General features: G+C 39.8%; 1 protein-coding gene across 1 annotated transcript in view; it reads right to left on the bottom strand.

Moving 5' to 3' along the window:
- Positions 1-23983, bottom strand: part of GALNT2 (polypeptide N-acetylgalactosaminyltransferase 2) — a 177304-nt gene that overhangs the window by 25470 nt on the left and 127851 nt on the right. Inside the window, exons 4-10 of the mRNA XM_024213817.3 lie at positions 22720-22818; positions 22553-22620; positions 21694-21759; positions 18488-18609; positions 9741-9828; positions 5669-5756; positions 4387-4490 (exon numbers count right to left, since the gene is read on the bottom strand). Of these exons, the coding sequence (XP_024069585.1) occupies positions 4387-4490; positions 5669-5756; positions 9741-9828; positions 18488-18609; positions 21694-21759; positions 22553-22620; positions 22720-22818 (635 nt within the window). The remainder of the gene's footprint in view (positions 1-4386; positions 4491-5668; positions 5757-9740; positions 9829-18487; positions 18610-21693; positions 21760-22552; positions 22621-22719; positions 22819-23983) is intronic.

Below are 23983 nucleotides of genomic sequence, written 5' to 3'. Positions count from 1 at the left end.
AGGCGGACAGTACGTTAAACAGGGAGTCCGAGGGCTCCTCCACCTCCTCTGCCTGGAGGTTGAGGCTTGATGCCACCCTTTTTAATAGATCTTGGTGGGCCTTGAGTCCTCCTGCGGGATGGAGGGAGGAGGGGCCGTAATCGCCTCATCGGGGGAGGGCGAGGAGGCCGGCGCCATACTTTGCGTGTCTACCGTCACCAGAGGGTCTACCACCTGGTCGGTCTCCATGCACGGTGCCGAGGATGTACGTCTCACCGACTCCTTCCTCAGAGGCCGGGAGAGAGAGGCCGACAGGCCTTCTGAGGCTCCAGCCACCGAGCGAACCCCCACCGGGGGCTGCGTCGGGGGCCACGGTGCCCACTGGTACCATTGCGCTGGCCATGAGGCCCAGTGCCACTGCACCTGCTGTGGCACCGGGGGAGCGGGCTGTTCAGCCTGGGTGGCCTGACCCATCGATGGACGGCTACGAAGGGAGGCCAGGATGATGTACGACCTGCCACTGTCCCTGGACCGGGAGGAGCGGTGGCGACGGGAGCGGTGCCGACCCCAAGACCGTGACGTGGAGGACCGGTACCGTCGGTAACAGCTGCTTGGCAATTGGCTCTGACGGGTGGATCTGTGACGGCGACTCGCCAGCGATCGATGCCCGGGGCTGCGGGAGTGGTGCCGCGGCGGGGTCCTGGAGCGGGACGATGAACAGCAAAAGCATTGACGTTCGTGACGCGACCAGCTACAATAGTCCCTCCGAGATGAGGACCTTTGGTGTCATTTGCCTCGGTCCCATCGGTGTTCGTTCCTCGAGGCGGAGCGGTGCCTGGAGTCTGTCGGACGGAACCCAGCCAGACAACCTGGTGGGAGTCGATGGCGACCCATGTCGGCTACGCACGGAACTTTCCCTTGACCGAGTCGGGGGCAACTGCAGAGATCCCAGCAGCGGCTTGCCTCTGGAGTGTGGTGGTGCTCATGGTACCAGCATGGACATGACATCCCGGGCTGCCTGCAGGGCCTCCAGAGTGGAGGGCATCCGGACATCCGAGGAAGCCTGCTCCAACTGGGCTGGGCTACTCTGCTCGACTTGAGTCGGAGGACTAGAGGCTGATAGGGATCGAGGACTGCCCAACATGTGTCTAGTCTCTGCCCTAGATTTACTCCAGTGCCGCGGCAGAGAAGGCCTCTTCTTAGCCTTCTTGGCGTGCCCTGTGGACAGGGAGCGGTGCTGACTAGTAGATGGTGCCGGGGGGGTGCCGCACTCTGACAGCGCGGTGCCCGGTGCCAACTTGGAGTGGCGCGCTGGAGTCGGGGTCAATGCTGACTCCATGAGGATAGCCCAGAGCCTAATGTCTCTCTCTCCCTTGGTCCAAGGCTTAAACGACTTGCAAATCTTACAGCAATCGCTGAGATGAGTTTCACCCAAACAACGTAGACAGTCTGTGTGCGGATCACTCACTGGCATCAGGCGCTTACAAGTGTTGCACGACTTAAAACCTGGGGCGCGGGGGCATGCCCCAGCCCGGGCGCACCAGCTAAAGTAAACTAAAACGAATCGAGTACTAACTACAGGTCACATACACTGAACAAACAAGAGTTCTGGGGACAAGCTACAGCAAAACTGGAGCAGAGCAGTTTCGAAGCACTGAGGGTGGGGGGAGCGCGCAGCGCCTCTTATACCGCGCCATGGAGGCGCCACTCCAGGGGTCGCTAGGGGCGCTCCCCTACGGATACTGCTAGGGGAAAAACTTCCGACACCGGCGCACGTGGCAAGCATGCACGCCTATTGTGGAATACACGTGAGCAAATCACTCGAAGAACTACATATTCCCCAATGGTGTAATGATATTTGTATAGAGCCGTTCAACAACAGACTCATTCTTGTTGCTGTAGCATTACACTAATATAAAAACTATGAAGGAAGTCTTGCTTGCTTACGAACTGGTTTTAACAAAATCAAACCACTACAAAGAAGAACCTCTAAACCTGAGTTTAGATCCAAATGTGTTAGCAGTATATCTTATTCCCCACCATATTCAAATTCTTCTGTTTCTCTGCAATGCTCTTTTGTTATTCTTAGGAATAGGGTTCCCAAAGCTAACGTCATTGATCTAAAGCCAGTTTCCGTATGCCACGCAACAAAAATACTGTATTTAACAATGACAAAAAAATACATCACCTCTTAATTGTTTAAAATAATGGTTAAACAGACATCAAAACACTACAAGGCCATTTTATAATTGATAGAGTCAAGTGTACATGTGTGTAAATAAAACCTCCTTTAGTTCACTCAACTGCATAGCCAGGAGAAATATTTCAATAGAAATAATGCTAAGTTTTAAACAGTAAGTTTCAGCAGAACATTTAGAATTAGTGTTTTAAATATCCAGTAAGATGTTTTACTTACTTGCAGCACTTCCCAATCAATCTAGACATATTATTACTGCAGCAAGTTAGATGATTGGACATTTAGATGTCCATTGCTGTACAACGTAGATATCAAGTATCTGGTGTGCGTATTGTGCATTTTAAACAGAAAGATGAAGGATATTCAATTTTTCCTGCCAATTGATTTTTGACTAATCATGTGACGCCTGCAGAAAGTTCACTACTTGCTACTATTACTTCATTTGTGCAGTAGTTGACACCCATAATAGGAAGAGAAGTCATTGCCAGGGAGTCTTCAGAACTGCCTCTAGCTTCCCTCACATCCCTCCACATGGGGAGAAGGGAACAGAGGAAGCACCATAAAGCAGGTCTTTGTTAGTCTCAGAAACTCTTCACCTTGAGAGAATTACAGCTTCCAGCCTGCCCTCACCGCCCCCCATCAAAGCCCTGATTCTGCAAAGCATTTAAGCACCTGCTTAATTTTAAGCACATGAAGTCAATAGGACTACTCATGCTTAAAGTTAAACATGTACTTAAGTGCTCTGCTGGATTAGGGCCCAAAGAGTATTCAGGGAGGTGAAGTGAAAGGAAACCGTATGGAGAATGTGTGGGACAGCAGGAGAAAAGGTGCTTGGACAGGGATCTCAGGGCTGTGTTCCCACTGAAGGAAAAAAGGACTGAGTGAGCTGTTGGAACCTTCCCTCAGCAGGTAAAGAAAGAAGGGCATTAAAATACACTGACTGGCTCAAGGGTAATAGTGTATGCACTGGTTTAAAAATGCTTTCCGTTAAAGTAAAGTCAACTGCAACGTGCAGTATTAATTTTACAATGAATTTCCTGGTAATTTTTTAAAAAGGTGACCATAATTGCAACGTTCAAATAAGCATGATTTAGTAATGCACAATCAACATGACAGCCAAACTCTTGATTCAAGTGTTTGAATACTCTCATGTGTATTCTAGTTCAGCCAGGAGTTATTTTAGCGAAGTTCCATGGCCTGTGTTGTACAGGAGGTCACACCAGACAATCCTTCCAACCCTTGAATGTTGGAATTATTTGTATTACTGTAGTGTACTTCTGGCAACAGATTCAGATAAATGCACTCCAAGGCTTTAAATAAGTGTGTATGTAAAAACCCTGAATGGATAGATGGATGGATGACACAACACACTAAAAGTTTGAAAGTAGTGTACTTTGCATGTGCAGTGCACAAATTTGAACTATAACTGGTTTCTAAATTAAACTACTTCAAAAATGACTAAGATACTTAATATAGTCCTTCAGTAAAGACAAAAGCAAATTGGAAGCTCTAAAAAGTTGTCACAGTGAAAAATGTTTTTGAATACACCACTCTTAGCAGAAGCAAAAAACTTCATGCTACTGTAATCCAAACAACCAAAACAGAATTATTCAGCTCAAATATCACCCTTAGCCCAAGAACAAGAATTAGAACACTGCCAAAGGCCAGTTTTTCCCCAAAATAATAGAACTATCTTAAATTTAGGGCCAAGTGGTCTACTAGGACAGATGATAAAAAATTATATTAGATCAGTCTTCAGCCAGCTACATTTTAATTGATTTCTTAAAGTATACATAAGAGGATTAAACTCATGAACTTTTGTGTTCTGCTTTACATGATTAAATTTCACCAACATCTTAAGAAGCCCCTTAAACTGGTGGCACTTAGACACTGCAGCATTTTAATCAATTTAGCTAGAAGAGAATGCCATTTTAGAGCTATACCGGAAATTATTTTTCAAAAATGCAATCTGTATTCCTGTAATTTCTTACTTCCATTTTATTGGCCTGCCTTTTCACAAAAATAATTGAATTGTATAGTTAACAAATGCTTCCCTCAGTCATTCATATTCAACATGCTAGTCCTACCCTATTCTAATTCTTTATTTTAAACTGAAGCTTGGTTGTCTCTGAATTTTTGCTAATAATCCACTTAGTCTTAACTATCATTTAAATCCTCTCTGTACAAACAGAAGAAAGCCATGTACATACCTAAGTTTTCTCCACCCCAAACATCCATCATCATATCGTACTTTCCTAACTCTTCGAAATAGAATTTGTCCATCACAAACAACCCGCCAGCTATCATTGGTGTTCTAAAGAGACAGAAGGGAGAAAAGTCAGAAGTTAAATATTTAATCATCTGCCAGTTTATTGTTCTCTACCATTTGAGCCTTCAAGGCTGAATGCCTACTTGAAGTAGCCTTGCAATATTTTTATCTTGAAAGCATTTAGTCATTATTCCTTGTATAGCACTACATGCATACCACCACACTAGCATTTCTAAGTAATATACTGCTTCATGGCTTATATAGATAAAATTTGTTTCTATTTCCAGATCCTTAGTCAGGTCTCATATTCCTTTTATATAGGACATGTATTCTCAGAGTCAAACTGAATTTTAAAACCCTTACCATAGTCTTAGCACAATAAAGAGATTAATTTCAATTCAAGAAAGAAGGGGTCATCTTATAAGTGCAGACAGTACACTAAGATCCTTAGAAATAATAGTTACTTTGCACTTATAACTGTTTCTATCTGAGGGTCTCAAGAGTGCTATACAAGCAATGAAAGAATTAAGCCTCATCATCCCAATGAGGTAGGGTCAATATCCCCTTTCTGAAGCTGGGGAAAATGAAGTAGTCCATTCGGTCATAATAGGCCTCGGTCCATTTACATTTTTCAGTGTATCTCAAGCCAAGTGGTGTACACAGAGTATAGGTTATAATGTGTTCATGTCGTATACATCTGACAGTTAACTGTTGATAGTTAACCTATGATGTTTAACAGGCCAACAAACTGGTTAAAAATAGTTCTACACATTCTAGAAAAAGGGATAAATCAAAAGCTCTTGATGTTAACTATTAAATGCTATCTGACTTTTGCTGATTATGTATATCAATAATGGAAGCTGAACAATGAATAACAGTGATTATTTCCATTCAAATCCACAGACTTGTACTATCAGTTTCTTGCTTCTGTTCCATATGGTACAACACCAGCTTGAACAATACTAAGAACTGTAAGTTTAGGTAGAAGGATGGGGAAGGAGAAAAGTAATGGATGACTCCGCTTCATGCAATGTTCTGGAACAACAGTACTGCAATTTTTTGTCTTGCATATAAACTTTCATAAAAGAACTCCCTAGCACTGATCAGTTAGCATAGGGATCATTTGTGGAAGACAACATTTGGGAGATAGTAGCTCAGGAAGTTGCACTTTTAAAAATATCTACAACATTGTTTTGTGAGGGGAAATGTTGACAGGAACATACTTTATGGGAGCAACTGGGTTTCCTTGTCTTGCTCTTCTTTGCTCTGGTGTCATGTAATCCCATTTGAACACCAAGTTCCAATCAAAGCCTACAAGGGGGAAAAAAAAAATCAGAAAGGAAAAAAACTGAAAGTTAATTGAAGTTTTTATTCATTGTTCAGCCTTTATGATGAATTTCTGATTAAAATTATTGGGAACTGACATTCAGATTAGATGGTTAGCGCAAAATGAATAGTTTAACATAAGGATTCAAATGAAAATCTGAGCTCAGGTAAACATCTGAGGAGAGAACAGAAATGAAAAGGAAATGATGGAACAAATAAGGTTTCGGATGAAAGAGAAGCTAGCTGTGACACAGAAATGGGCTCAAATGTAAACTAAATTTATCTTGAAATACTTCTATATTGTATTTTAAAATCCACAGTCAGCAACACTAAATGAGAAACAAAAAGCCTTGGTATGGATCTAGTCTCATACACCTCTGGTTAAGTAGAGCATCAAACGAAGAACTTTCAGTTATCATGGACACATGAGAAGTCATTACCACAGTTATAATCTGATTAGTCAGATTATACATACCACTCCCACAGCAGCTAATGTTTGTTTTTATTTGTTCATCTCTGTTTATTACATGAAACACTCTCCTGGATGTCACAATAGATTTGCAATTTTTTCCACCTACCTAGTTTGGAAACCTACTTATGCCACTTTCTTTAACTGCATACTTAGAAAATATGGCATGTTAAAACCTTCAGATGTAGTGCTTTATGTTTAGCTAAAATTGTTTTATGTAAGGGTGAAAAACCTCTCTCTTTGGACAGCTTGCTTTGTGAATTAAGATTAGAAAAACAAGCACAGAAACTGCCAAAGCTAGATCAGACCAGTCATGTATCCAGTCCAGCATTCTGTCTCCAACTGTGGCTTGTACCAGATGCTTCAGAAGAAGATGCAAAAAACCCAGCAGCTATGGGATAACTGGCCAATAGTGAAAATTTCTTCCTACCCCCCTTCTCTGAGGAAGCCTTATGCCCTGAAGCATGGAGGTTTATAAAAAGATACTAGAGAAAGCTACAATGCTCACTGCGTAATGGCTAACATGCCAGCTATTCATACTACACCTGCTACCAAAAGCATTTAGAACACATGAGGTCATTTAATAGAGGATTTCTAGATTTGTCAGAGAGATCAGAGGTTTTCCTTTCCTGAATGGAGGTATAGCAGTTTGCCTTTGGAGAAATGGGATAGATAGGAAAAGGACAAAACTGGCTCAGGAAACATTTGCCCCACCAACTCTATTGCACTAAGGATCCTTAACACGTACCAGTAGATTTCTGCCTGGTAGGATTGATGTGGACAGCAAAATGAAGACAGCTGAATCCATCTTCTACCCCACAAGATATTTATATTAATTTTATATTCACAGAAAGTGAGTAGTAGTTCTGAAGTCTTTCATCAGACAAGCATGCCAACGGGGCAAACCTCTTTACAAGTTTGGAATTTCCTATAAAATGTTAATACTATAAAAACTAAAAAGCATTTCCACATTATATTTAGAGCTTTCATCTCTTAAAAAGCACTTTTAGATATAAAAGGAAGCAGTATTACATTAGATAACAAAGTCTCCATCACAACAAGAAAAATGTACCCTGATACTTGGTATCCTATTAAGTCAAATTTATTTTGTACTCCATAAAATGATTTGAATTACAGTGGCCTGTACTGTTGCTGCTGTTCCAGTGCACAAGCACTATTGAGACAAGAGTTACATACCCTATACTGAACACAAGGGGTCTCTTCTGGAACGCAGGAGAGTGTTACAAAACAACACACAGAATAAGCGTAGAAAGCATTTCTAATGATGGTGAAGCAAAAACAATACTATCTTCAGTGACTGGGGAAAGCCTGAGCTCAATGAGGTGAGATCATCGACTTGATAATGTGTGTTATTTTAAACAGCACGTTTATATGTACTGTATCACTCAAGTGCAGGCCTCATGTGAAAAAGGTATTTCCTCTTCCTTCATATGCAAGATAGTGATAGGCGTGTCCATAAATTAAGTGTTTAGATCTAATTTAATGACATTCTATTAGAGTAATTGAAAAGATTTTTTTCAACAGGTAATAACACTTTTACAACATTAACAGTATGAAAAGGTTGAAAATTGTCTTGGACCAAAAAGATGAAAATACATGGATTTGAAAACTGTGGTCAGATTTAGAAGTGAATGTAAGGAATTTTTTCCCCTTTCTCCCACCCTTTATTAAAAAAATAATAATAATAATGATGATGAATTTAGTGTTTGGAAAAGACGCCAGACTGCTAGCCCTGGGTAATTAAGTTCTTTCCCCACAGATCATGTATAAAAGCAGTATAAGTAAGATTTCCCATGCCTCAGTCATGACGTGGAGACACTACATCTAGGGACGAAAGCATAGTTCAGTTTCCATGCTTAGTCTTCGGCCTTTGCTGAGATGGCCAAAGATGCCACGTCACAGTGATTGTGATTGGTGTCTGTCCTCAGGGAACAGGGGGACACCACAAATTCATGTAACAGAGACCTCTAATCTATTTTTAAAAGTTTGAACATGCAACATTTCTATTGCTAAAATTCAAAAGTAGGCAAATCCCACCTTTTGAGTCCATGGGGGCAGAGGGTCCCACATGCTTAAACTGATGGAGGGCAAGTGGGCAGGACTGGGGAACCACAGCTCCATAGGAGTAACATTAGGAGTAGCAGCAGGCTATTAGATACATTCACCATGCACCATTACCCTCTCTTCCCCAGGATATCCAGGATTTAAAAGCATGGCAAACAAACACTAGACTTGCATATTTTAGAAAGCTGGCACATGTATACATACCACCACCGGAATGCTTAGGAAGTGCTAATGTTGTATACATTTAGAATTCAGTTATTTACCTTTTTTATAATAACGAGTATTATAATTGTGGGGAAATTGCATGCCTCCAGGTATTAATAAAGGGATAAGGAGCCTCCCATCTCCAGGTCACAGGTTGGAACTTGACACTCAAGCATAGTGTCTGAAGTGAAGACTGACCATATTCAGTCTAGTTTCGTCAGTAGGGATCATTCCTAAGACAGCCGATGTAACTAGCAAATGCAGTGGCAGTCTCAGTAAACACTAAAGACTAAATGGGCATGGAAACTGAACTACCCTCCCTAAGCCATGGTTGAAACACCTTAGAGATCAGCATGAAGGAGTTTCCACTGACACTGCTTACACAGTACCTGTCATGTGAACAGAGTTCAGTTTGCAGGGTTGTTACTCATCCACTTTGCTTTGTCTTGTATTTTAATGGCAGCATCGAAGAACTCAGCCCTGGTTTAAAGTTTTATAGGTGCTGTATAAAGCGTTTATTGTCAGTCAATTATTCACACAATAGGTTCAGGGAGTGCTTTTAATTTATTATTTTGAAAGAAAGATTCTACTATTTCTAACAGAGTTCTCCATTATAAAATTAAGGAATAATGGAATGGTAGAATCTTTCCAACCAGTATACATTATTTGAAGGTAGCCACTGTACCCTACCAATGCACACAATTCATGATTGTATTGTCAAACAGTTTAGTCCAAATGTTTGAGATGAGAGTTTAGTTTTAATTTTTAAATAAACAATCTGCATGCATGCATCGGGGGCAGGGTGTGAGGGAAAAAAAAAATCAATAAGCACAACACTACTGATGACTTGCCAAGCTATATAGTGATAAATGCCTTATCATCTAAGAGTAGAATCAAATACCGTGGCCATATGCTTCTCCTGAAATGTATACAAAATTACCATAAACATCGGTGAGAGTTTTGCATGAGAACAGGGTAGTATAAACCTTAAGTGTTTGTTTATGGCTCAAAAGAAACAGTTTTCAAATAATGGAATCAGAATCCAATTTGAGTCCAGTCTAAGCCCAGGAAGACTGTGTGAAAACACCAACCTGATGTGTGAAAAGAAACAAGGGTGCATTAATGCTGTCAGTTCTGGGAATGCAGCAATTATGTTTTGCGCTTTGATGCATTAATTTTTTGTTGACTCATATTCCAGTACAGGTACATACCGCCTTTTAAATCAGCTGACGCCCCCACGTACTGGAAGTTGTCCATATTAATTACATCAATTATAGGAGACACAACTCTGGTCTTGTCCTAAAATAAATATTAAAAAGTAATATTGAAATAATGAAATCAATAGAAAAAGATTCAAGCAGGATGAGATGTTGAACCATTTAGTGGGAGACCATTAACACCCCTTTTCCTGTTTTTGACTCACTCTGAACAGTCAGAAAGAATCTCTCATATCAACTCTCTCAGCAAGAGAGTTCTCTCCATCACCTCCAGAAGCAGCTGCCTCGTCTTATGGTTTTCACCCCCCTCTTCATTCTAGGCTACTTTTATACAATTTAATCCTCTCCCTTCGACTTGATCCTGAAGCAGACATTACTGCACTGCACATCAAACCTCAGAAGGCAAGTCAGAAGAACTTTCACCATTCTTAGCTTAAAACTACCCCAAAGAACAAGAGTGTCAAAGCTGCTCCAGAATTCAGATCTCAAGTCTCCTGCAATACAGTATACTGCAGTACTCACCAGGTCTTTGCTAGTCTACCACCTTAACCCAATTAAGAAAAAAAATGTTTTGACCCTGCTACATCAGGAGATCCTTTCACTAGCACTGATAATGTTACATGCCAGTGCAGAATGTAAGAAACCTGGATTCTTAAGGCGGTCAATAGACTCCATATTCAAATACACCTCTACCCCGATATAACATGACCCGATAGAACACAAATTTGGATATAACGTGGTAAAGCAGCGCTCCGGGGGGGGGGGGGGGGCGCTGCACGTTCCGGCGGATCAAAGCAAGTTCAATATAACGCAGCTTCACCTATAATGCGGTAAGATTTTTTGGCTCCCAAGGACAGTGTTATATCGGGGTAGAGGTGTACTCAACTAGGTAGGAAAAAGAATGTCAAAATATTAAATCCATGAAAAGTCACTAATTGCTACCAACAAAGCCTTTGGACAGCTATTGCACCCATCAGTAGTGAAATTGCTTTGAATGCTACCCCAAACAACATGTTCTTCAAATGCAAAGTGTTTTATCAAATTCACAAAACTAGCTTTCCCATTACCCCTGAATGTAATCATTAGGATCTTGGTACGGTCTTAGTACTTAAAACTACTGATTTTGTGATATTCCAAATGTGATAGCTTGGCATGTTCCATTTCTTTCTGTTAAGTGAACATAAACACATTCAAACATAACTTCTGATTGTTCAAACAAATGATGACCTATCTTGAAAAAATATTGCAAAGTAATAGTACCAGAACTCTGGGCTCAGATGTAAGATTCAGATTGCATCACTTTGATGACATGCATGGATAACATTTCTGAACAGAATGCCATCAATTAGGGGCAGGACCAAAACATGTAACTCAAGAAATCCCTGTAGATTAAGGAGTATGGAAAATGTAAACAGGTCTCCAATAAAGGAAAGGAGATCTATTTTGATTAATCTATAATAAAGTAAGCACTCATGTTAAATAAGGCACAAAGCTAAATCTCTTAATCATGCTTTTAACTGTATTTATGTGGTTAGTTTTCATTTAAAGTAATAGGGTATATAACTTCTAATTATGGGTTCAGCACCCCACACTTTGCACCTCTAACTGGTAATTAATCATTTTGTCCCTTGCACTACTGAACTTTTGCAAGAATATTATAACTGCATATACTGAAAGTGATTGCTATAAAGTATTCACTCCTCTGGCTAATCAATTTAAATATGCCAAGTCATGGAAGATATCACCTTGTTTTATCTTCATTTAAGATTAATTGCTAACTCCCTAATGATCTCAGTGTAGCCACTGCAAATTATTACAAGTACCTATAATCTTGTGAAATACGGAGTATTTTACAGGAGTCGGACGGGTCATCTTACCTTCAGTGAGTAAGATGTCTGAAATCTACAGCCTACTAAATTCGTCAAAGGAGAATCTAATTGGGTCTGTAGTTAAAATTCAAGCTAAGGGTCCTAACCAATATCATTTCAGTTGTGGCACATAGGCCAAGTATGACCCTTCATCAAAGACTTTAAACCTTGAACACTGTGTTGCATTCATAGTAGAGGGACAAATAACGCAATAATTAGTTTAGTCTAATTAAGGTAGAAAAACCCAGAGACACAAATCAAGCTTGAGACACAGGACAGGACAGAAAAGGCAAAATATAAGCTTTTTTGCTCTCCTACCCTTTATATATCCACTTGCGCCAAGCTAATCCTAGATAAACTGCACAAAGACTGGCACTAGATGAATCCCTTTGTGCTCTCAAATGAGCAGTCAATTTTCCAACCAGTTCAAGTATGCTGGATCTTAACTATTCCATTAATTTACAGGAATGGGTCGCACACAAAAAAACAAAAATGAAACCCCCCCAGAAAGCAAGATGTTTGAACCAAAAAAAAAAAAATTAAAAATTTTGTTTGTTTGTTTAACTTTGGTAAAAATATTTCCAAATACTGAGATACTGCTAGGGGAAACTTCCTTGTTTAAAAGTAAGTGGCGGGATGGGGTGGGGAAGCCTCACAGTGGGCACCCAGAAGCATTGCAGCCTAGAAGCATTGCAGCCTATCTGGTTGTTTTTAATAGTACACCCAGCACTGGATGTCCATGTGTAGCAACCAATTCCACACTAAATACTGCTCATTCCTCAGTTGAAAGTGAGGTATCTAAGCCCATCTCTCAGGGAACCAGCTTGGCACAGCTGAGTGGCAGTAAAAGATGCTCAAACCACCTTTGCAGCTCTCCAATATGGGGCTGTTACACCAGGAGGGGATTGCCAGAACACAGCAGAGCTCCAGCCATGCCCTCTAGGTCAGGGCTGGGCATAATGGGGTAGGTGGCAGCTTGCTGACTATATATCCATCTGTGATTCCCACATGCCAGGAATTCTAGTCCGGTCCATTTCATTTTGATACCCATACACTAGTATCACAATGTTTAAACAAAAACTTAAAAAAAAATTATAAAAGCTTTATAAAGTATCCCACAAACTAACTTGTAGGTTTAAACTACCAGACCGTAGCTCTCTAATACTGCATTACTCTTCAGTTTTTTTAATGATTATATCATCCGTGGTTTTCCTCATGATGTTAAGCAATAGATTTTTTTTTTTTTTGGCAGCAAAATGGACAGAGCATTTATGTATTCTTAATATTAATCCTTGCACCGTGCTACTAAAACTGTTAATGCATGTAAAGTGATAACTGATATTCAGGCTTCAGTATATAGGGGGTACAGAACCATCCACTGAAAAGATTAAATTCAACGGCTCCCCTGAAATGATTAAATTCAATGGCTCCCCTGAAATAGCCATTAGTTAAATTGCATTTGCTATGCAAAAAGATACTTAATTTCCATTGCTGAAATCCTATAGGCAGTCTGATGTGCATTTTGAATACCAGAACAAAGGCTAAGTGAAAATCTTGTTACATTTTTTAGTCTGCTGCTTCTGTTCCGTAGGTTTTCCACTATACTTTGCAATGGCATATAGAACTGAAAAGGTGTGTGTGTTTTGTGGTGATGTTGAAGGGAAATAAAGTATGAACACAGTATGAGTCTCTAGATCCTGGAAATTCAAAGTAATATAGTATTTCATTTTAATATTTGGTAGAGAAGTAATGCAGGCTTTACAAATTTCGTGTATCATATACTGTACTTAAACCAACAGGAAGTATCCTCAGGATTCTAAATATTTTGCTTTTTAAAAATTCTAGAGGATTTCAAATGGTTTCACAAAGATTAAGCTTCACAATACTACGAGGATCTACTGATATTCTCATTTTGCTGTTGTGCAAACAGAGTTTAAGAGACTCACTGAAAGTCACATGAGAAATTTGAGAGTCATGGAAATAGAACCAGTCTCACTCAGTCACAATGCCATCCTTTCTTCCTCCAAACCTCGTTTGTTTTAAAGTCTACCACTGTCAAATAAGAGTGATACTCAGAGTTTACACAGTCTACAGTTAGGCTGTGATGGCAGAGATCATGAATTAAACTGTCCCCAGATATGCATGCAACTCTTACAGATATAGGAAATAGAAAATGCCAAATAGAACAGATATAGGAAATAGAAAATGCCAAATAGAAAGGATGTAATATCTGGGCTTGTGAAGAACATGGGAGCTACCCGTATTATTTTTACGAATATTGTGTACCTGTTTATTTGATTATGATTATGTTTGCTACCTGGTTTCAAAGGATTAGCTCCTATCGGAGCTCACCTCACAGCAGAGGTCAGAGTATGGCTTTACATCAACCAATCACCAGTTCCTAACAGATAATGCAAACAATCTGTTTTGAAGCCTATCCTTGACCTCCCCCAGTGGGGTGTATAAGCCGGTTTGGCCAGCTTCAGGAGACCCAGGTCAGACAAAGGAACTTTGTAGGGGCATAAAAAGGGGACCATAGAACAGGAAGAGAGTCTGCAGGGAAGCAGATGGAACCCCTGTCAACAGAAGCAGAAGTACCTGGGATAAGCTGGACTTCCCTAGGCTTTGAGGGAATGCCAAGCTGTAGGGAAGACAATATGCGTGTAGGCCTTCTGTTGTTTTAACCCTTTTCTCTGATTGCTGTGCTACTATATATAAAATTTTGTTTTGAAAAAGCTGCTTTGAGTCACTGTTTACACCTACTGGCCACAGCTCCTGAAGGGAAGGCTCTTGCAGGTGCCAAACCCAATTGGGCCTGTTCAGGAATCATGGTAAGTAAACGGGGATGCTGTAGCCCAGAAACCCAGTCTGAGTGGGAGAATCATGGAATTCTACTCCCAGACAGAAGGCAGGGGCCCAATGTCTGAGGGGTTTACTCTGGAGAGATCTGTGAGGGGAAAAGGTGCAGTTTACACTAACTGTGACAATGCTGTTACAGCATGTCAATCGTGTAAACTGATTCAATTCAATCACCACACTAAGATATTTGTACTGTAGTCTGCTAAAACTGCTCTCCTTCCCCTGCCCCATTCGAAGTTTTCTATCAACTTTCATAGTGTATTTAATCTTTGTAAAAACCAATGACCACTGGGCAGCACTGGAAATAGAAGACCTCTAGTTACCAACAAAGCTGGTATTGCAAGGGCAGCAGCAGTGCAGGCTTTCCACACTGCCCTATTAAATGTGTCCCAACCACGACCTGAAGAAGTCATCTCTAGGCCTAAAACAGGTGAGTTTTCACATCCATTCCACTTTTAGGCTCAGACTGTAAAAAAAGTGCCAATTAATGCCAAACTACATATTGTTTGCACTGTGAGCAAGTCTGAGACCAACGCATAAGGTAACCAAGAGCCATCACATACTGTATATGAATTGTTTCCAGTCCTTACCAACCTGAGCCAGCATAACACCTGGAATCAGTACGCTCCATTATCAAACCCCCAGTCATCTAGTCAATGAGTCTTGCCTTTCTTTCTGAAAGGGCAGAATATAGTATATTCTAACTTCTACCCAAGAGAGAAACCTGAACTCCATCACCCTTAAATGCTCATCCCATTCATAAATGGGTTAATATGGCGGGTTGACTATAATAGTAGGGGACTGGATTTAACAATCCAGGAGGGCCCTTCCAGTCCTATGTTCATTGAACAATGTATGAAACCAAGCATGATACAATGCAAAAAGTGAAACTGTAATACATCAAATAGAGAACCATTCAGGATTTCAGATACGATTAGTTCATATATGTTTCTGCTTCTCAGGGAGGTATTTGCTATATGATAATGGTGAGGAAACAAGTTTAAGTGGATTTAACCACTTCTATCCTGCTGGACATAGCTGACATGTGGAGCAAAATGCATCAGATGCTTCTTCCAAGTAAATCACTTAATCGTGTGGGTGCTCCATTATCCTGTCAGAACTTCAGAATAAAAGGTACCATATTCTGTTTTAACGAAAGGGTTAAATGACATTTCCTACCTCCCAATTTAACTTTCTAAAACCAGTCAAGTGTAGCCTAAAGAGTGCATAATGGCACTGTACTAGTACAGAGACTGGAAACAAATAAAAGCTTGGGGGGGGAGGGGGGAATATTTGCCCTCTACAAAGAGCTGTACTGGCTCAGAATGCCACTTTACTTGCTGTGTCCCAGTAGGTAGAGGCTTCAGTCAAGCTGGGCTAGTGGGCTTCAAAAGAGTTTCCTTCTCCCTAACTTTTTTGTATTGGCATAACAAGTTTGTAAGCTGAGGGCTTCCCACAAGACATTTGTTATTTTCCTTTCCCTTGCTCCCTCTGAAACTCTCTACAGAACTGCTTGCTGGTTTGGGGGTTTTCTGCTCCCTTTTGAGATAGGAGAGACCATTCTAGCACTACAGAACCACAGGGATAGATGGAACCTCAGCTAAGGGGGCTTTGATATACGGCACTTTATGCAAGTGCTAAGAAATATCAGCACTGATGTGATGTATTTAGCTTCAGGCACTCTAGACGCTAATTAGTTACTCTAGTACTGTCAAAGTTTGACTTGGTTGACGTTATTAACATTTGGAAATAGAACACTAATCACATTGTAAATGAGCACGTGCTATATGTCAACTAGCAACAGAGTACCACAGAATTAAACAGCAGAGAGTACCAAAAATAGAAATTGGTACCTGCCACTGCCTGTTGGTAATAAGAAGAACTACAATCCATCTGTTCTGAATTGGAGTATTGATGGCATAGACTAATTCTTTTGTGAGATGGGTAGAAGAATATGGCACTAGTAAGACAAAGTATCTAATGGAAACTGTTTTTAAGACGAAGGCTGCATTATTTATTACTGTATTCATAGTTTGGTACATTATAAACTGATTTGGATGTGATTTTATCTGAAGCTCCAGACAGCAGTGTTCTTCAGTCATCCTGGGTTTGATCAATTCAGCTATTGATGGTGGCCTATGTAATTTTAAAACAAGAGTTTTGCCTTTTTCATCCCCTCCACCCCCTACTCCACTATGTAGAAAGAGGGAATTAGAGCAGGGTCATTGTGAGAGGAAACATTTATGGAACAGGTGTGACGTTATTGACATGAACTGTGACCGTATAGATCATTGTTGCAACCAAGGTCATATAGTGGCAGCATATATTGTACAAAGGTTGTCATGTGAGGTCTATGAAGAGGTTATGATTTGCTGGTTATAATTATGCTAGATGTATGTGTGTATCATTTTTGTATTTGAAGTTATGAATATGGGCTATGTACTTGTATCTTAAATGTTTTTGATTCTAAGTAGCCTCAGTGAAGCATTTGGTCAGCTTCTTGAGAAAGGACTATTCTCAGTAAGTGCCCAATCAAGAAACACTTAACTAACAATGAACTTTGGGAGACGCCAATCCACATCTGACCTTTCCTGGGAACCTTCAAACATGTAAACAATGGCGGCCTGTAAAGAACTGAGTCATGCATGGACATGTGACTTGCTCATGAGACTAGAAACTCCATCTTGCTGTGATTTTCCACAGTCAGAACAAAGGGGTGTCCTTTCACAGGGAGAGAAGATAAAAGGCTATGGAAACTCCTCCATCTTGTCTTCAATCCTGCATCTGACCTCTGGAGGAACTTTGCTACAAACTGAAGCTCTGAACAAAGGACTGAATGACCCATCCCAGTTGTGGATGTACTCCAGAGGCTTGATTTGAACCTGCAGTTTATTCCATCACTGCTACAAGCCTGAACCAAGAACTTTGCCATTACTGTATGTAATTGATTCCATTTAAACAATTTTAGCTCTCATCTCCATCTTTTTCCTTTATGAATAAACGTTTAGATTTTATATTCTAAAGGATTGGCAACAGCGTGATTTGTGGGTAAGATCTAATTTGTATATTGACCTGGGTCGGGGGTCCTTTGGGATCGGGAGAATTTTACTTTTCTCTTTTACTGGGATATTGGTTTTCATAACCATTCATCCCCCATAACGAGAGGCACTGGTGGTGATACTGGGAAACAGGAGTGTCTAAGGGAATTGCTTGTATGACTTATGGTTAGCCAGTGGGGTAAAACCAAAGTCCTTTCTGGCTGGCTGGTTTGGTGTGCTTAGAAGTGGAGAAACCCCAGCCTTGGGCTGTAACTGCCCTGCTCTAAGCAATTTGTCCTGAACTGATACTCTCAGAAGTGTTCCACCAAAGGCAGCATCATTACAACAGGTAAATTAAAAGGGCATTTTAATGAGAAGGGGGGAGGGGGTGAAAGGTAGGCAATTTGCTTTTTGCAGTTTTCTTCAACGCTTCCTGGGGCAATGCTTGGACCAGCTGCTACTTATACAGAATTTTGAGAAATTAAAGATGTTGCTTACTTACCAAGAAACAAGTAAAAAAATATGGTTAACACATGGAGAGAGTGTACGTGTGGACTCTTAACCAATCTTACCAACAGCTTTCCACAGACACAAATTAGTTAGCCCAACTTTTTCCCATTACCAATCTGAATATCCTCTCAACACCATCAAACAGGAATAAATATTCACATAAATGGAGTTACACTGGGGTGATGAGAATTATATCTAGCTTTACAGTTTCTTAAAAAAAGGTTACAAAGAAAAGTCATTGAGGAACCAAGAAGCATGTTTGAATTGCTTAGAAAAATTATAAAAAGAGTATTTACAGATTAAGCTCTACTGTTTAGATTAAATGACCAAGAAGTGGGCTTTCATCAGTGAACACTCATGTCATCTTTCCTCTCACTTCAAAGAGAAAATAATTTTATGCATATATAAAAAGATTGATGCAGTATAAATCATTTTATAACCAGGTAAGCATACACCTTAAACTCACCTCAGCAACTCTCTCCAGAAGAGGTTCCAGCCAGTGCTCATTGCATTCACAGTGACTGTCCAGGAATGTCAGTACTTTAGCCTGTGCTGCATCTGCCCCTCTGACACGGGAGCGCATCAAGCCTGAGGGGAAAAAAAATCTAAATAAGTCATCACAGGAGGAGGAATATCAACAGTAAAGAGACAATAACTAAGTGCTCTAAAATGTAATTAGTACTCCAATGCAGTCAGCCTGTTAACAAGCCTAGCTATAAAACCAGCTTTTAGTGTAGATTTAGTGAAATGATGAGAGGATAAAATGACCAAAAGTGACAAATTTCCAATCTGTTGAAGGCTGGTCTACAGTTTTTGTACTTAATTATTTTAATTAGGTGTGATTTTCTACCAAAATAGTCATACTAGTGCAACCCCTAGTGCAGACACAGTAATACTGGTATACATGGTGCTTTGACAGTATATCTTAATTCCCCTTTCCTTACAGCAATAACTATACTGGTATAAGTATCTTCACACCTGCATAACTCCATCCACACCAGGAAGTTGTACTGCTTTCAACTATACTGGTATAGTTAAGTGGTATAACTTGCATGCTTAGACAAGCCCTAACTTTCCCAAGAACTTGCTGTAGTGGTTCCTGTCACAGGCAGTGGCAGATTTGCAAAAGGGGACACCATTGCCAAAACTCTCCCCTTCCCTTTTACCTCAAGCCTCCTTGAGCACACTTTCTGCTCCTCCCTCTTTGATTGCTTCTAGTCTGGCATCTGACCCTCTCAACTGCATCAAAACTGTTCTGACAAAACTAGGACTTTTTATTCCATGTTTAAGCGCCTTCTCCATTTCCAATCCTCTGTTCCTTGGGCTTCTGTGACGGTCTTCTCTGGTGGTTCTCCTACTTGGCTGACCACTCCAAAAGAACTTTTGGTGAACACACTTCTCCCCTTTCCCCAGAGTAAGTCCCTGGGAGATTTACCCTTGTTCCCTCCTTTTTATCCTCTCCTCTACCATTGCTAACTGAGTGATCTCCTCTGTTCCTATGGTCTCTTACCACGTCTATGCAGACAACTCAGATCTACCTCTCCGCCCCCAACTTCTCCCCATCTGTCTCATCTCTCAATCAATGTCTCACCTCTTACTTAAATTAAACATAGTAAATACTGAACTCCCTGACTTACCACGTCTTCATCACTGTTCACAATCCATTGTTTTCACTGTTGTTCAAGATCACAACCCTGGGATTATATCTTTCCTTTTCTACTTATACTCCAGTTCCCATCAAATCTTGTTGCTTCTCCATCTACAAATGTTCTAAAAGCCACCCTTCCTCTCCATCCCCACTGCCAAAAGCTTCATTCAAAAGCATAACTTTGTCATATGGACTACTGCAACCTTTTCCCTCTCAGGCATTCCCAACTCATCTTTCCCTTCCTTCAGTCTGACATTCAGCAGCTAATGAAGTCCTGAAGTCTCTTTCACGATGTCTTTCTACATGAAGTTTAATCACCTCATCCTCACTTTTAAGTCTCTACCCTGCTTACATTTCATCTCATTTTCCCCACCTCGCCCTTTGTGCTCTGACCACCTTCACACCTTATTGCTTCCTTTGTCTCCTTCCCACTCTCACCTACATACTTTTTGTTTGTTTGCTTGTTTTTAAATAATTGCGCCCTCCATGTAGAACATCCCACTGGGGCACCAACCACCTTCATTCTTCTCTTTCAAGTCCCTTTTCCCAAAATACAACCTTTGGATTTTGCTTGCATTAACTTCCACTCCCAGGATGTCTTCTCTACTCCCTTGCACTATGCCTGAAAAATATCAGGCTTTCCAATTTGCTTGCTCTGACTCCTTTTTGTTTTAACTCATCCCCTCATTTTCCTACCTTTTTCCTTTGTCCATCTTCACGTTCTGCTTTTCTAATTTCTTATGTTACACTTCATTTCTCTTATTTTTGCTCCTCTTAAGTTTTAATGTTCAGATCAATAAGGTATCAATTTAGTACTATACTTATTTACTTTCTATATTTGTTTTGTACATAATAGTAACACATGCTTTTGATAACAAAATGTTTAAATGTTTTCAATGCATTGTTTTTTGTTTATATGGCTCTTTGTAAACTTGTATATGGTTGTACATTTAGGGAAAAAATAAAAATCTTAATAAAAACAGACTGCTTGTTCTTCAGGGCAAGAATCATATCTACTCTCTAAAACACCATGCAAAATGAATCCACTCCCGTTAATTGTTCATAAATTGTTTTTTCTGGGACATGCATCATTAGTAAAAGATGTGTCAGTCAAATTATGTCTTCGATTACACTTGTGCAATCCTGCTCTCTAGATGTATGAACCAAAAAGAATTTAGCTCACCCTCTCTACAGTTCTACAGTACTGTGAAGAATTAAAAACACACTAAGATCTCTACTTTAAATCAGTTTTCCAGTGACAATTATCTTGTTCTTTTTTACTTTAAATGCAGTTATGATCTGAAAAATGACATCCTCTTATTCAATAGACCCCAGTCAGTGTTTTAAGTCATCAGTGCTTTTTTTTTTTCTGACAAAGTATTGCTTACAAGCAAAGTCCAAACAATATATTCAAGCACTGTACACCCAGCAGAGTGGAAATTCTTGTGCAAAATATACCTTAAGTTATACAATGTCAAGAGGTTTCACGTGTCAATTCCTGGTTTTGGACAATCTCTTATAATTACTTAAACATCCAATAATTCTAGCTGCCCCAGAGGCAAGACTGGCAGCCTCGTAGGCAAATATTTATAAAAGTGAATAAGGACATGTCTGATAGTTCACTCTCAGCTACAGTAGCTGTCAACCTCACAAAGTTACATCAACAAACAGCTGTAGGACAGTCTCCCATGTCTCTAAGGTTTTAAACCCCATATTTAAAAAGCTGCTGTCTGAAGGGTTCCTATGCTGTGAAGCGAGAGACTAGTGTGCAATGTCAAGGGGAAGAAAGAGCGAGACAGAGGAAAGTGCCTGAATCAGATTGGAAAAGTACCTTATTTACACACCTAAACATTACTTTTTATTTGTTGCATTACTAATCCACGTATACTTTTTTGCACAAAGAGATACAGAATACATAGCACATATTTAAAAAAAATATTTCAAGTTCACTCTTAACAAAAAGTAACTACAGGCCTAAAATCCAAGGCATTTTCCCCTCCCCAAAGTAATTTTACAAAACGCACCTTCTCGACGATCATTTCGAAGAACCCGCACTTTCTCAATTTTCCCCAACAGAGCACCATCCTCAGCTAGATGAGACATGAATTAAATAAATGACATGCAATTTGACATAATCATTAAAAGAAATCATAAAATTAGCTGTTTCACCAATGAAAAGCAAAAAATTCAAGTTTCAAAATATTTACATTTTAACGTACTTATAAATTAATAAAAAGGTAAAATGAATCTCTCGTCTTGTCACAAATAGGTTTTTATTCAACTGAAAAACTAAGCTTGCCTTAAGTTTTCCAATATTTCTGATGTGATGAACTTCTAATGTGCTACAAAATGCATGTTCCTGTAAATTAAAGGTATCCTGCCAACTTTATTTTAGGCACGTTTTGCAGAAATAGGCTTTTAACAAGATATATTAATAAAAATAACTGATTTCTCTTTAAACATTTTTTGAAAAGGCATTATGTCTCTGCAGTGTCTATAACCCAAACTTCGCAGTATCCTGCTAATATATGTGAACTCACCAGTGAAATGAAGTAGATGCTGATTTGTAATCAGAATTTATACTTACTGGCCTAATTTCATTGTTCAAGGTGTCAGCCCCCTTGTAAAGCAGTGATATCAAATGACTGGTACAAATATCAGAAGTTTGTAATAAAAACGTTAATACTATGGCAAGCTCTTTCTTCTGTTTGGGCTGCACCCAGCAAGATGTGATTAAAAACTACATACTGCATGTTTCTTCATAGTTAAATGGCAATGACAATAATTCTGACAGAACTAAAATCAAATATGGAACCTGAAACTCCAAACTACAAGTCACATGAGTAAGGATATTGAAGGCTCAGGCCCCACGATAGTACTTACGATCATTGCTGTAGTCATCCACCAGTATGATTTCTTTGATAAGATGTGATGGGCTTTTTTTAAGCACACTGAAAAAAGAGAAGTCAGATAACTAAATTAGGGTTCACCTTCCATATTACAGTTATGAGAGTGACTTGCAGGGCAACAGGATCTCTCTCTCTGTATACCTGACAACAGTTCGAAGTAAAGCAGATCTGGCCTCGTTGTGGAAGGTGATCACTACACTAGTGGCTGGCAGGTCTATCCGCCATTGTTTCCGTTGACACCTAAAGACAAAAAACCCTGTAATTTAAACTCATAGTACTCACATTGCAAAGAACTCCATTATGAAGCTGTTACCAATAAAATTAATGTATGTCCTACCATACATCTACCTTAAATATTCTTCAGAAGATTGAAATACTTGGCTCTCGTGAGTAACATTAGAATAAAGTAATTTCCTTTTTCTGATAATTCTGGTAACTGCTCTAAGCAAAGTACTTTGTTTATAGTTCACAAAATTATAACAGCTATGTGCTGGCCATATTCAAGGACTAGGTAAGCCTCTCCAACCAGTGACAAAAGGGCTTAAATTTGATTTGCTATGAGCCCACAGATAACCCTTTATTAAAAGTATTTATACAGTACTTTGTATTTCAGACTAATTTATTGAGGAACCATTTGAAAGCATGTGATTTTTACAGTTACTTAAACAACAGGTTTCAAGTGTTCACCTTTCTCTGTCAAAATGCACACAAATATATCTAGAGTTTTCAGGGATGCATAGCATGTATCTGACAAGTGTAGATGTATGTATATGCTATTACGATCAATGTTTGGTAAAAACTATGAATTGACATGCAAGGGCTGCTATGTACACTGTGCAACAGTGACAAGCAAGGCAGAGCAAGCAGATGGCAGAACAAGTTGGAGCTCTTTTGTCACTGGAGAGGTTTCAGCTGTTGCCTGAATTTGGCCAGCATGCAAACATTCTGACATTTAACTGTTTTGTTGCCTCATCACTTTAGCAGATGATATGGGAAAGGTGCTGAAAGTGAAATCCACTGGGAGAAGGGAAAACAGAAGATAGGGAAAGAAGAGAAAGAAAAGGCAGAAATAATGATGGTCCTGAAGGTGAGCCTACTTTCCCAGCGAGTGATTGAATGCAACAATAAAGTACTGAATAAATAAATAAATAAATAAATAAATAAAAGATGGGGCAAATTGATGTAGTACTCAATTCTCATATGGCAATATTGCTTAAGCACAGCAAGAAACTGCTTTGAAACCTTCTTGTGAAGTTGCTGTATGCATACACAATTTTATTCAAGTTGTGAGTTGTATTTTTTTAAAAAAAGCTGGTAATTAAAATTGGCATTTCAGACTACTGCTTGTGGCAACAACTTGATTGAAGAGCAGCATTAAGTAGGGACATTTTATTGAAAAGTAACA

Source organism: Terrapene carolina, unplaced genomic scaffold, assembly GCF_002925995.2.
Source record: "Terrapene carolina triunguis isolate 2854851 unplaced genomic scaffold, T_m_triunguis-2.0 Scaffold85, whole genome shotgun sequence".
Classification (NCBI taxonomy): domain Eukaryota; kingdom Metazoa; phylum Chordata; order Testudines; family Emydidae; genus Terrapene; species Terrapene triunguis.
The sequence above is the reverse complement of the archived record's forward strand: the minus strand, read 5'-3'. Positions and strand labels throughout refer to the sequence as shown.